The sequence below is a fragment of the Scyliorhinus canicula genome, chromosome 16 (genome assembly GCF_902713615.1).
Source record: "Scyliorhinus canicula chromosome 16, sScyCan1.1, whole genome shotgun sequence".
Taxonomy (NCBI): Eukaryota; Metazoa; Chordata; class Chondrichthyes; order Carcharhiniformes; family Scyliorhinidae; genus Scyliorhinus; species Scyliorhinus canicula.
This window is the reverse complement of record NC_052161.1, coordinates 22,732,946-22,747,892: the sequence shown is the minus strand read 5'-3', so window position 1 is coordinate 22,747,892 and position 14,947 is coordinate 22,732,946. Positions and strand designations below refer to the sequence as shown.

Sequence of the window (14,947 nt, the reverse complement as noted above, 5' to 3'; positions counted from 1 at the left end):
CTTGGGGCAGGCATTGATTTCCCTGTTGCTAAAAAAAGATAAGGATCTGAATGAGTGTGGATCCTGTAGGCCCATATCACTTCTTAATGTGGACGCAAAAGTATTGGCGAAGGTACTGGCGGGTAGGCTGGAGGGGTGCCTCCTGAAGGTGATAGGTGAGGATCAGACGGGGTCCGTGAGAGGGAGGCAGCTTTCTTCGAACATTAGGAGGGTTTTGAACGTCTTTATGGCACCGGCGGAAGGGAAGGAAACAGAGGTGGTTGTAGCATTGGACGCCGAGAAGGCGTTTGGGTAGAATGGGGGTACTTGATGGCAGTTCTGGAGCGGTTTGGGATTGGACCAAGATTTGTGAACTGGGTAAAACTATTATATAAGGAGCCGAAGGCGAGTGTCCGCACAAACAACATCAGCTCGAGATACTTTTCTCTCTACAGTGGGACAAGGCAGGGATGTCCTATGTTCCCCCCCCCCCTCCCCCTGCTGTTTGCACTCGCGATTGAGCCGTTGGCCATTGCATTAAGAAGTTAGGGAGCATGGAAAGGAATAGTGAGGGGGGGATAGAACTTAGGGTGTCCTTATATGCTGACGACTTGCTGATGTATGTGTCGGAACCGAGTGTGTCGACAGGGGAATATTGGAGCTACTGCGGGTATTTGGGTCTTTCTCGGGGTACAAGCTGAACCTGGACAAGAGTGAGTATTTTGTGGTGTCTCGGCCAGGGGTGGGGGCAGGGGTGGGGAGGCTGCCATTCCGTAAGGCAGGGACTCACTTTAGGTATCTGGGGGTGCAGGTTGCCCGGGTGTGGGGGAGGCTTCACTAGTTTGGTGGGGAGAGTGAAGGCCGATCTGGCAAGGTGGGATGGTCTCCCTCTGTCACTGGCGGGTCGGGTACAGACGGTTAAAATGAATGTGTTGCCGCGATTTCTGTTTATTTTTCAATGCCGACCGATTTTCCTGCCAAAGGCTTTTTTCAGGGAGATTGAGGGGAGGATTACCTCGTTCATATGGGGAGGGAAGGTGGCCAGAGTGAGAAAGGTGCTGCTAGAGAGGGGAAGGCAGGCAGGGGGTTTGGGTCTTCTGAACCTGATGTACTACTACTGGGCGGCGAATGTGGAGAAGGTGCGGAGCTGGGTCAGAGGGGTTGATTCCCAGTGGGTCAGAATGGAGGTGAGTTTGTGCAGGGTGTCGGGACTGAAAGCACTAGCAACAGCGCCGCTCCTGATAGCTCCGGGGAAATACTCGGGGAGTCCGGTAATAATAGCTTCATTGAAAATCTGGAGGCAGTTTCGCCAACACTTCGGGTTGGGGGCAGGGTCAAGGGAAATGCTGATTCGGGGGAACCACAGATTTGAGCCAAGGAGGTGGGATGGAAATTTTCGGAAATGGGAAGAGAAGGGGATTAAGACACTAAAAGATTTGTTTCTTAGGGGTCGGTTTGCAGGATTGAGGGAGCTGGAAGCGAAGTATGAGCTGGAGCGGGGGGAAATGTTTAGATACATGCAGGTTCGAGATTTTGCCAGAAAGGAGATACAGAGCTTCCCGGAGGAACCAGCCTCCACATTGCTGGAGGAGGTGCTGACGACACCGGGACTGGAGAAGGGGGCAGTGTCAGCGATGTACGGAGCTATTTTGGAAGAGGATAAGGCACCACTGGAAGGGACCAAAGCAAAGTGGGAGGAAGTGTTGGGAGAGGTTATAGAGGAGGGGGTCTGGTGTGAGGCGCTCTGGAGAGTAAATGCCTCCACCTCATGTGCGAGGTTGGGGCTGATACAGCTGAAGGTGGTATACACGGCACACCTCACGAGGGCGAGGATGAGCAAATTCTTTGAAGGAGTAGAAGATGTGTGTGAGCGTTGCAGGGTGGGGGGTCCGCTCATCACGTTCATATGTTTTGGTCCTGTCCAAAGCTAGAGGATTACTGGAAGCAGGTGTTTAGGATAATTTCCAAGGTGGTGCATGTGAAACTGGACCCAGGTCCCCGGGAGGCCAGATTCGGGATGTCGGACCGGCCAGGGTTGGAAACGGGGGCGGAGGCAGATATCGTAGCCTTCGCCTCGTTGATCGCCCGAAGGCGGATCCTGCTGGGTTGGAGAGCAACCTCTCCACCCTGTGCCCTGACTTGGCGGGGGACCTGTTGGAATTCTTGACTCTTGAGAAGGTTAAGTTTGAACTAGGGGAAGGATGGAGGAGTTCTACAAGTCATGGGCATTATTCATTATGCACTTTCAAGAACTGGATAACATTGAACATTAGTTGGGGAGGATGAGTGGCAGGGTTGGGGGGAGGGGGGCTGTGTATATTAAAGATGGCTATGGGTAATCCCTGATTCCTTTTTGTCATTTGTTTATGTAAACATGCGGGCTGATGTTTGGGGTTTGGTGGGAGGATGGGATCGTTGTTACTGTTATGGGGATTAACATATTTGTTGCTGATTATTGTTTATTGTTGGTGGGTGTAAACTCAGGAGAAAATGTGAAAAAGGAGGAGAATAAAAATATTTTAAAAAAAAACTTTATGGAGCTGATGTGCCGAAGCAATCAGCGTATACCGTGCTGCTATATGTCGGCTGTGGCAGGAACATCGTGGAGGAAGATTATCGGGAGGCAGCTGAACTACATAGTTGGCGTCTGAGACCTCGAGTTCAGCAGCTCTATCTTGGAATCAGAAGACATGACGTCAGCCATGTCGGCATCGAGTGAGACTGGAGATATAACAGCAGGCTGGTTCAAGATTGGAGTCAGACGATCTAGTACAGGCTGTTTTCGAGCCACTTCCCGAGGGAGCTACCTCCATGGGCGGTGACCCAGGTGCCGTTGACTTAGTTGCCCTTGGACCCTAACCTAGTACGAGACTGGCCCCGTTCGATGGATGACAATCCCAGAGAGCCGGCAAGCCCCGTTGTTAAAGTTGCAAATGAACATTGCGTCATCAGGTGCGGTGTCAGAGAGAGGCTGAAGTTGAATGAGCAACGCCTTTGCATCTCTTGGTTACAGCATACTTTTGCCTCAATGTCTGGTTTAATCAAACTCAGCTGAGTGCGAAGTCTATGACCCATTAACAACTCAGTGGGGGCTACCCCAGTAACTGTGTGTGGCATGGTTCGGGAGAAAAATAAAAATCTTGCCAGTCTGGTGCCCATTGAGCCGGACGTCTGCTTCTTGAGCCCTCGTTTGTGCAACACAATTTATATTTCTGTTCCTGGAGAAAGGGGAAATAAGCCAGTTCTTGAGTTACGGCTGTACTAAATTTATACAGCATGCATCATTCTTCTCAGAAAAATTCACAACCACGATGTAATCTAAATTTTTGCTGAGCTGCTAGTATATATTTGATTGACAAACCTTGGGCATAATATTGTTTGGGGAGATGGTGGGGTCATGGTATTGTTATTGGCCAGGGTTTAGAGAACCCCAAAGTGTATCATGGAGTTCACCTGACCCACAACTTTTAATAGATTGTGGTATGGGGAGCACACGGCCCACTCTACAGCAGTGGTACAGCAGAAATGGAAAAGTATTTTTAAAGCAAAATGATGTTTATTCTATGAACTCAAGATAACCTTTTTAAAACATACAGTGAACATCTTAGCAACCATTAATTCAAATACAACCCCCAAATAATACAACACTACGTAATCCTTAAGCTGTCCTTTTAACATCCAGAAGACTTAAAAAACCTTTAAACAGAAGCACATCAGGTTAAAGTCACGACTGAGAACAGTTATTAGTTTTAACTCACCAAAGGATCGATTTATAGTCTTTAGAATACAGAGAGAGAGACTCATACACCTTCTGGCTGTGACTGCAGCTATCCAGCTCTGAAAACGGAACTAAAACACACCCTGCAGCGAACAGCCTGAAACAAAAGTAAAAAGCTGACAGACAGCCCAGCTCCACCCACTCTCTGACATCACTGCAGTAATAAACACCCATTTCTTAAAGGTACTCTCACGACAGATATCTATATACAAAACCATTTATAAACACCCATTTCTTAAAGGTACTCTTACATTACAGTATTGTCACTGGTCTAGTAATCCAGAGGCCCAGGTTACACACTGAGGACAGGCGTTAAAATCCAACAGGGCACTGGTGGAATTTATAAATCCAGAGATCGAAAGCTAGTCTTACTAATGCCCTTTGAGGAAGGAAATCTGCCACTCCTACCTGGTCTGGCCTATGTATGACTCCAGACCCACAGCAAGTGGTTGACTCTTAAATACCATCATTCAGTTGGAATGGGCAACCAATGCTGGCCATTTACCAGTGATGACCACCTCCCAAGAATGAATAAAGAGAAAATATTAGCATAAAAGCGGCAGATGCCATTTTTGTGGTAGACTGTAGGTTGGTGCCAAAGTAGTCAGAATGGAAAGGTTTAGCTCCAGAATTGAAATGTTTAGTAAATTTAGTGATTTATTTGTAGACACTTTGCTCACGAGTTGATTTTTCTATGATTAAATATCCTGAGAGAATCAGCATTGGGCCTCCAATCATTCTGCATGCCACACGCAGGCATATGCAAGACAGACAAAACCTCCATTTATACAGCAGCTTTCATGATGCCCCAAATCACTTTACACCCAATTAAATATTTTTGAGTTGTAGTCACAGTTATAATGCAGGCAATGCTATCAAATAATAGAGTGGCTGAATGGCTCCTCACTCCTGCTCCTCGTACATATACTCATATGTCATCCTGGATCAGTAAGATGAGCTGGGCTAGATGGCCTTTATCATTCATAATTATCTTTCAACAGAGGGTGGCGCCATGGTTGGAGTTCTGCTTATTTTAATGGAAGTTGACTGTGCAGGCTTTGTGTGGTGAAAATGCCGGGATAGGAGCGCATAGCAGGCTCACAGTGAATCAGTGACTTTTCTATTGACTTCAATATTGTCCTTTTGTCTATTTACCTATTACCCCACTCTAACTTGGTGCTTTATGAGTTTTCTGAGGTACAGAATATATGACTTGCTTCAGTATCGGAAAAGTTGAAAATGGTGATGAAGCTTGTATGTCCTCAGTGAAAATCCCCACTTCTGGCTTTATGATGGAGGGAAGATCATTGATGAAGCAGCTGAAGATGTTTGGGCCAAGGAGGACACTACCCTGAGGAACTCCTGCGGCGATGTCCCTGGACTGAGATGATTGACCTCCAACAATAAAATACATTGTCCTTTGTGCTGGGTATGCTTTCAAGCAGTGCAGATTTCCCCCCCCCGATTCCCATTGACTCCAGTTTGGCTAGGGCTCCTTGATGCCATAGTAGGTCAAATGCAGTCTTGACGTCGAGGTAATCACTGTCACCCCACCTCTGGAATCCATGTCTTTTATCCAGGTTTGAATTTAGGCTTAATGAGGTCAGCAGCTGACTGGACCTGGCAGCACCCAAACTGGGCACCAATGGGCAAGTTGTTTCTGGGTAGGTGCCACTTGATAGCACTGTTGAAAACCCCTTTTATCATTTAGCTAAAGAGGGGGACAAGAATTGGCTGTGTTGGATTTTACCTGCTTTTCGAGTACAGGACATTCCTCAGCAATTTTCCACATTGCCAGGTAGACAGCAGTACTGCAGCTGTACTGGAACAACTTGACGAAGGGTGCGGCAGAATAGCCTTTGCAGTATTTGGCACGTGCAGCTTTATATGATGTGGAGTGAATCGAATTGGCTGAAGACTGGCAATGTAAGAGACCTCAGGAGAAGGCTGAGATGGATCATCCACTTGGTGTCCGATATAAAACACATCTTCCTTTTGTGCTAGGTATGCTTCTAACCAGTGCAGAGTTTTTCCCCCTGATCCCCATTGACTTCAGTTTGGCTAGGGCTCCTTGATGCCACACTAGGTTGTTGCAAGTGCTTCTGCCTTGCCTTTTGCACTGATGTGCTTGGCTCCCCCATTACTGAGGATGGGGATATTTGTGAAGCCCTCTTCTCTAGTTAGTTGTTTAACTATGCAACACCATTCACGACTGGATCTGGCAGGACTACAGAGCTTCGATCTGGTTCGTTCGTTGTGAGATCTCTAGCACATGCTGCACTCAATGTTTGACATACAAGTAGCCTGTGTTGTAGCTTCAACAAGTTGACATCTCAATTTTAGTTATGCCAGGACGGCGCGTGGTGTAGTGGTTAGCACTGGGACTACGGCGCTGAGGACTCAGGTTTGAATCCTGGCCCTGGATCACTGTCCGTGTGGAGTTTGCACATTCTCCCCATGTCTGCGTGGGTTTCACCCCCACAACCCAAAGATGTGCTGGTTAGGTGGATTGGCCAAGCTAAATTGCCCCTTAATTGGAAAAGAAAAATAATTGGGTACTCTAAATGTAAATTTTTTTTTAGTTATGACTGATTCTGCTTCTGGCATGCACTCCTGCACTCTTCATTGAACCAGGATTGATCCCCTGGCTTTATGGTAATAGTTGAGCAGAGGATTTGTAAGGCCATGAGGTTATAGATTGTGATTGTTTACAATTCTGCTGCTGCTACTGATGGCCCACAGCACATCATGGATGTCAAGCTTTTGAGTTGCTAAAACGGTTTGAAATCTATTCCATTTAGTATGATGGTAGTGCCACACAATACGATGGAGGGTATTCTCAATGTGAAGTCGGTACTTTGACTCCACAAGGACTATGCGCTGGTGACTCCTGGTAGATTGGTGAGGATAATATCAAGTAGGTTTACCCTTGTTAGTTCCCTCGCCAACTGCCTCAGACAGCTGGTACTGTTTAATAAGCACAGTAAATTGTCGCATACATAGTAATTACTCTAAGTTAATTAAGAAAATAATTAAGTTAAATTAACTAAATAAAATAAATATCAATGACAGGACAGATGTGTTATAGTAGGAATGAGGAGCTTTTGGATGCCAAGGCAAGCCAGGTGAAGCACGTCTGCAGAAAGTTTAAGCAGCGAGAGGAATTCTGGATCAGGGTTATTAATCTAGAAGCTGAACTGCAGACATTGCACAACACGGGGGAGGGGAAGGAATACCTGGGCACTTTGTTCCAGAAGATGGTCATACATACCTCTTGGAAGAGAATCATCTGTCTTCGTCAGCAGTGAGGGACAGGAGGGTGTGACCACGAGTGGAGGCAGTTAAAGGGCCGAACAAACGGTAGTGGAGGAGTCTCAGACTTTGCAATTATCAAAAGCGGTTTTAGATGCTTACAGAGAGATCTGGGAGTTCTGGTCCATCGTACCCTGAAGGTGGCAACGCAGGTTGATAGAGTGGTCAAGAAGGCATTACAGCATGCTTGCCTTCATCGGACGGGGTATTGAGTACAAGAGTAGGCAGGTCATGTTACAGTTGTATAGGACTTTGGTTAGGCCACATTTGGAATACTGCGTGCAGTTCTGGTCGCCACATTACCAGAAGGATGTGGATGCTTTGGAGAGGGTGCAGAGGAGGTTCACCAGGATGTTGCCTGGTATGGAGGGTGCTAGCCATGAAGAAAGGTTGAGTAGATTAGGATTGTTTTCGTTGGAAAGACGGAGGTTGAGGGGGGACCTGATTGAGGTCTACAAAATTATGAGAGGTATGGACAGGGTGGATAGCAACAAGCTTTTTCCAAGAGTGGGGATGTCAGTTACAAGGGGTCACGATTTCAAGGTGAGAGGGGGAAAGTTTAAGGGAGATGTGCGTGGAAAGTGTTTTTACGCAGAGGGTGGTGGGTGCCTGGAACTCTTTACCAGCGGAGGTGGTAGAGGCGGGCATGATAGCATCATTTAAGAGGCATCTAGACAGGTATATGAACGGGCGGCAACAGAGGGAAGTAGACCTTGGAAAATAGGAGACAGGTTTAGATAAAGGATCTGGATCGGCGCAGGCTGGGAGGGCCGAAGGGCCTGTTCCTGTGCTGTAATTTTCTTTGTTCTTTGTTCTTTGTGTGGATGAAAGCAAGGTCTACAAGGTGGATGATCAGGCTGGCTATGGCATGATGATACAGGGAGCCATTCAAACTGGTGAGGAACAAAGGATGGAGTAGGAAGGGGCAGTGTGGTAAGGGGAATTAACACTGTTCTCTGCAGCAAAGATTGAGAGAGTCCAGTCTCTGAGTTGTCTGCCTGGTGTCAGTGTTCGGCACATTTGCTCAGGGCTTCAGGGTTGGAGAGGAAGTTACAGTGAAATGGGGGAGGATAGAGTTGTCATTGTCCATGTAGATACCAATGACATAGACAGGATAAGAAAGGAGTTTCCGCATAATCAGTATGAAGAGCTAGGCACTAAATTAAGAAGCAAAACTGAGCCGCCACGTGCAACTTGATTTAAAGATGGTGTGGTAGAAGTGGGTCTGGTTCGTGGGGCACTGGCCTCAGTAAAAATGGGGGATGTACCATTGAGATGGTCTTTACCTGTACAGTGTTGGGCTCAGTGTTCTCGCAAGCCATATAACTAGGGAAGTAGAGAGGATTTTAAACAGTACATGGGGGTGACGGATCAGGCTCGGATAGCTGTAATAGGGGTAGGGTCAAGATGGGAAATCAAAATAATAATATTGGAAATGAGGGTCAGAGGGTAGCAGGAATTGGCAGAGAGAAAAACAAATCTAAGAATACACCAATAGTCAGGACTAGATGTTACAAAGATTAAAAACAACTAAAAGATTTGTATCTGAGTGTGTATAGCATTGAAGACAAAATAAATTAACTGATAGTACACATTGAAGTAAATAAACATGATCCGCTAAACATTATGGAGAGGTGGCTGCAGGATAATAAGGATTGGGTCCTGAATATTAAGTGGTATATGACATTCAAAAAGAATAGGAAAGTAGGTAAAGGTGGAGGGGTATCACTGTTAATCAAGGACGGCATTGATGCAATACGTAGCAATAACCTTGGTTCAGAAAATCAGGACGTACAATCAGTTTAGGTGGATATGAGGAATAGTAGGGAAAATAAGTCACTAGTGGGAGTGGTCTACAGGCCCCCGAACAGTAGCCACAATGTAGGACAAAGGTAGCTGAGGCAAAATCATGGGTGCGATTTAAAGGCCGGGTCGCGCCCGGCTTGTGACGCAACATTTACCCGACTCGCCACACCTCACGAGATCTAATGGGATCTCGCAAAACGTCGCGATCTGGATCCTGCCCACAATGGGCAGGGCCTAAATTTGAATATTGAAGTGTGCAGTTAGGTACATTTGAATATGCATTCGCCGGACCTATCCAGCCCCTGTGATCTAACAGCTTGCTGAGGAGACACCAGTCGGGTAATGTTTAGCACTGGTCTCCACAAACAGGGGTCAGGCAGAACGGCACTTGAGAGGGGATTGGATGCCCCCAGGCATTCGGTCTCTGGGCAGGGTGGCACCCTGGCACTGCTGATGCCACCTGGGCACCTTGGCATTGCCAAGCTGGCAGGGAGGTGTGGGGGTGCTCGATTACCCCCTTATAGGTGAGTTGGGGCATTGGTGGAAGGGGGTGGGCGTCGGAGGCTGTGGTGGAGGTTCTAGAGATGGCACCCTAATTTCCTCCTGCACTTGCGAGCAAAGCTTGCTGGTGCAGGAATGGGGACCAAGTGTGGTCTCAGTGGGGCATTCCTCACTGAGGCCCACAAATGAAGCCGAGTACCGTCTAATAGTGTGGTCGGTCTTGGCGCTGCCTGCGCCAGGAAAAATCCGGCTAAATGTGCCCGACACGGGACTATGTTCCATTTCCGTTAAATGGGTGCGGGAAGGTGGTTTTAATCTGCATACAAACTTGAAAAATGAGATTGGCAGTAGAAACATAGATGAGGATTCATAGAATGTTTTCGATAGTGTCTTCGAGCAACCCAGAGCATGTTCTGGAATCAATCAGAGAGCAAGTTATGTGAGAGTTGACATTATGTAATGTGACGGTGATAATTAATGACCTCAGAGTAAAGATACCCCTGTCCTGCAGCAACCACATTTTACATGCAGTTTGAAAGGGTTTAAGACTCACATGTTGAACTCAAACAAAGGCAACTGCGTGGGTATGAAAGCTAAGCTAGCTGAAGTGAATTGATATATTCAACCAGATGATAAATCAATTGAGAAGCAATGGCAGACATTTAATAGGATATTCCAGAATACTCAGAATAAGTATACTCCTACGAGAAAGAAAAATTCCAAGGGGAGGATCCACCATCCGTCATGAACTAAATATGTTAAGGAAAGCAGCAAACTTTAGGAAAGAGCATTAAACATGTGCTTAGATGAGTGGCAGGTCAGATGATTTGATCAGACTATAAAGAACAGCAGAGAATGACAGAAAGGTTAATCAGGAGAAAGAAATGTGTCAGGAAACTAGCTAGAAATGTAGAAACAGACAGCAAGAGTTTCTACAGGTATTTAAAAAGAAAAAGAGTAAGTGAAGTGAGTGTTGGACCTCTAGAGAGTGACATGGGGAATTAATAGTTGATAATATGGGATGGCAGATAAAAGGACAAACGTTTTGCTTCTGTTTTCACTATAAAAGGTACAAAAAATATTCTCATAACACGTGGAAGGGAGAGAGGAAGTTGGTGAAATTGCAATCACAAGGGAAGTGGTACTGAGAAACCTGAGGGAGCTGCGGGTTGACAAGTCACCGGGTCCTATTGGACTTGCATCCCAGGCTCTTGACAGAAGTGTGGCTGATGAGGTAGCAGATGCGTGGTGTTCATTTTCCAAAATCCGTTAGACCCTGGAAAGGTCCATTAGACTGGAAAGTAGTAAATATAACCCCTCTATTCAAGAAGAGGGTGAGGCAGAAAACAGGGGGCGAATTTTCAAGCCATTCCCGCTGGGAGGACCTTCCAGTCCTGCCGCTGGTGACCCCCGCCACGGGTTTCCCCGGTGGCGGACGATGTAGACAACAGGAAACCCCGTTGACAGCGGCGAAGGCGGGCTGCCTTTGCCACCACAAATCACACCGCTGGGAGAGTGAAAATTCCTGCTCCAGGACATTACAGGCCAGTTTGCTTGATGGAAGATGAACACTCGGAAAGTTGGAAATGCACAGAAGCACAAGCAAGCTAAGAAGAAAGACTCATAGCATGAAAACCTTGATGGATGACCGAGAGTATATGGAATTCCAGGATATATGAATCTTCTCCATTCCTTTAAACGTTTCTCCTTCTACATTAAATCTTGTCCTTTCTTTAAAGCGGACAAGCTGGGAGTACACCTCAGTCTCAAATGTACGCAGCCAAGAAATAGCATTACATGACTCTGCAAAACATGTGAACCAGGTTATGCCACAAGCACACTTTACATTAAGGGTGAGGCATCACTGATGCTGGGAATGATAGGAGTATGGGAACACACTGTGGTGACATGGAATCAGACTATATAGACTCATGATAGCGACACGGCAATGAGTGTGGGGGGAGGGAAACAAAAGTAGATGCTAAATGTATGCAATTATATTTACATTGGTTAGTATTGTAAACATGTGGTGCACACCTGTGCCATTGTTGTACTTCTAATATTTCTTAAATTTCCTAACCCTACTACTACGTCTTGGTGCTTCCCCAACATCCACAGTGGAGCTAATGTGGTAGCCTGCTGACTACCACGTCCTGCTGTCTTTGATGACTTCTTCAGTGGGTGTCTTCTGGAAAGTCAAGACCTGATGTGCCCCAGGCCTTTTCAAAATTTGTTCATGAGGTGTGGATGTCGCTGTGGGGCTGGGCCAGCATTTATTGCCCATCCCTGATTGCATTTAAGAATCAACCACATTATTGTGGATCTGGAGTCACACGTAGGCCAGACCAGGTGAGAACATTAGTGAACCATGTAGCTTTTTCCAATGGTTTCATGGTCATCATTAGACTTTTAATGCCAGATTTTTATTCTTTTCAAATTTCACCATCTACCATGGTGGGATTCGAACCTGAGTCCCCAGAGCATTATCCCAGGTCTCTGGGTTACTAGTCATGGCCACAACTTTGGGTCTCCTGCTGTGGGGCAGGTGCAATCTCCTCGACCTATGCGCTGGTGCAGAGTCCAGAGGCTTGTCTTCTGACTGAGATTCAGCAGATTTGTAACCTTCAGCTGTCCTCTGAGTGCTGGCCACCCTAGATATCTCTGCACACACCTGCTGTGGACCAGATTGTGTGCTGTGCTCACCGGATTGTGAATCGGAACCTGATCTAGATACAAGTCCTACTGAGGTATGTCTGTGCAGGTGTGGGTGAGCGCTGTGCCAAGTCTAGTGCTGGCTTCAAGTTCCTCATCCGAGGTGTCCTCGGGACTTGAGTTGAGGGTCTGGTTTGCGGGTGGCCTTGTGTGCTTTCCAGAGGTGCCTGTAAAAGAGCATAGAGAAAATAATTAATGCATGACAGGCACCTTGAAAAGAAGGCAATGCACTCCGTGTCATCTGTGGGATAACCTGGTGCAGGATCTTCACTTGGGCATGTACTGCCCCTCTTATCACCACCACAGGCAAAGTCTACGTTCTTACCAGCTAGTGTGACGGCACACACCTCAAACAGAATAAGGACCCTAATGTCGGCCTTCCACCCCGGTCCGGGACTCTCCCTATTGTTGTGGATGATCTTTTCCTGGATAAAGACAGATGGGGAAAGTATGATGCATACAAAGATGGATGATAAAGATGCCTGATATGTATGTATATTGAGTGTGTGAATGTGTGTATGTAAGAGTGAGTGGTGATGTTCCTTGAGTTGACAGCATGCACGATGCCAGTGAATATGTGATGGGCAGGTGAGTCTATGAGTTAAGAGCAATGAAGTGATGGATTTACCCTGGTGGCACAGCTGAGATCATTCATCCTCAGCTAAAGTGAGGTAAGGATTGTGGGGCTAAAAGATAATTTGTTCTGAGGCATCTAATCCTTCTGTCCCGCCTCTCCATCCCCTGTCTGTTGTTTGGTGTCAAAGGCCAACTTGCCTAATGGACATCTTCCCAATGCAGCCAGGAAATGGGGATAACAACTGTTAGTCAGGTCATCAAACTTAGCAGGACCTGAAGGAGGCCCGATCTTCCCCAGCACCCCTCCCCTATTCCCTCCCTCCTCTTGAGTTGGAATCAGGGCCAATATCTCTGAGTTGGCAGCACCCTCTCAGTCCTGCACTGACGAAACACCCCGGTCCGGGATTCTCCGTCGACGTCACCCTCTGCTTCGTCGGCAGGGCATCCACACCTGCAGGTTTCCCGACAGCATGGGATAGCCACCACGGGAAGCTCCATTGGCCGGCTGAGAATCTCGCTGCCAGCGGGGATGCGCTGCGCCGGAAAACGGGGCTGGCGGGATGGAGACTCCCGCCCCTTATATTGAATGTTGAAATCCTTAAATGCTCAAACATCTGAGTCAGAGGCTACAGAGATACCTCTCAGCTTGATATCTGGATGTAAATTGGATGGGTAGAAAAACAGTGAGCTAGACTGTGGTACAGAAATTAAATTGTCATTCAGCAAGAAATCATATTATGTAATATATTTAATCAGTAGTTGAAACGACAGTAATTTTACAAGGAATATAAGGGAACAGGGATTTAAATTAAGCTCCATTGTATATTCTACACAATTTTCATTACACTAAATGTTGTATTTTAGTGTGTAAATCTCACATGGAACACAGTTCTATCTGCTGGAAGTGAAAGTTATTCTAATTCTACAGTATTTAAATACTTAATAACATTTAAACAATGTGAGTATGGACATGGTGATACTATCATGCATTGTTAAAACATACGCATTGAGAATATGAGAGCTGTATTGTTCGATCTTCTACCAAGATAATGTAGCTGCTTTAATGTTGTTATTTGAGAGCACAATTACAGATATACTTTCTCCACAGGAAATTACTGCCATAAATCCTTCAACAATAAAAGGCTCTAATTTTGACCCGACCCACAAAACCCGCTTCATAATTCATGGGTATATAGACAAGGGGGAAGAATCATGGCTCTCTGACATGTGCAAGGTAATCGCTGGAACAAATATAAAATACAAAATGTTAATATCATCGCAGTAGTTCTGATTGAAACTCATATACGTTCACCTCTTAGTCAAATGTTTAAATGCAATCCTTACTGCTACTTTCTGCTCCCTTGAGCGTTTCCTCTTGGTCAACCCTCTTTTCTCTCCATGAAAATCCTTGTTATCAACCACACTTACAAACCCTACCCTTGCTTCTCATCAAAATAGTCTCTCTCCTCCTTTAGCCTTTGCCCTGAATAACTGCTCATCATCAGCACATCAATCTCCATCTCAGTTCCTCTTTGACTTCTCTTCTTCTTTTTAATGTATTGCTCTTCCATCAAACCTAAGCCATTCCCTTTATATAAACTATTGTATCCATACTCATGCAGATACCTCGCATTGCCTTTTTCCATTACCTCTTTGCTCCCACGATTTTGATCGTTGATGACACACAGATCACCACTCTTTTCAAACCCAATTCTCCATTCACATTACTTATAACTGCACTTTCAAACTGACAATGCTTAGCCTGTGGTCTATTCTCCACAATAGTTCTGTAGCTCTTGATTCACGTAATTATTTAATGTCCTTTCACCAGCAAATCCCTCACCCATTCTACTTTTCCCATGACGTGACTCCTAATTTTGCTGCTTTAAGTTCAAGAGACTTGAAGCTTTCTGGTACAAAGCCAGTTTAATCATCTGCCACCAGATCTGACTGGGCCACACCAAGCATCAGCAAGTCTCGCTATCCTCCAAAAAATCTTGGGCGGGGTTCTCCGATCCTGGGGCCAAGTTTTGACGCCATCTTAAATGGCAGAGTGTTTTACGATGGCAACATCTGGACCGTAGGATCAGCGATCCTGCGGCGCACAGGGGGGTAGCACAGCACAGGAGCGCCTCACGCAGCGCCAGCTGCCGAGAAGAGCGGCAGCACAGCCGGCACGAGTTCACACATGCGCGCCACGGCCGGCGCGAGTTGGCGCATGCGCGTGGGTTGCCTTCTCCGTGTCGGCTCCCGGGCAACATGGCGGAGCCCTACAGGGGCCCG

The 14,947-nt window shown here is 46.4% G+C and overlaps 1 protein-coding gene across 2 annotated transcripts in view; it reads left to right on the top strand.

The window, feature by feature from the left end:
- The window catches only part of LOC119950898 (pancreatic lipase-related protein 2-like), a 50,309-nt gene that overhangs the window by 13,045 nt on the left and 22,317 nt on the right, over positions 1 to 14,947 (top strand). For both annotated transcript variants that reach the window (XM_038773811.1, XM_038773812.1), the window contains exon 4: positions 13,773 to 13,898. In XM_038773811.1, the coding sequence (XP_038629739.1) occupies positions 13,773 to 13,898 (126 nt within the window). The remainder of the gene's footprint in view (positions 1 to 13,772; positions 13,899 to 14,947) is intronic.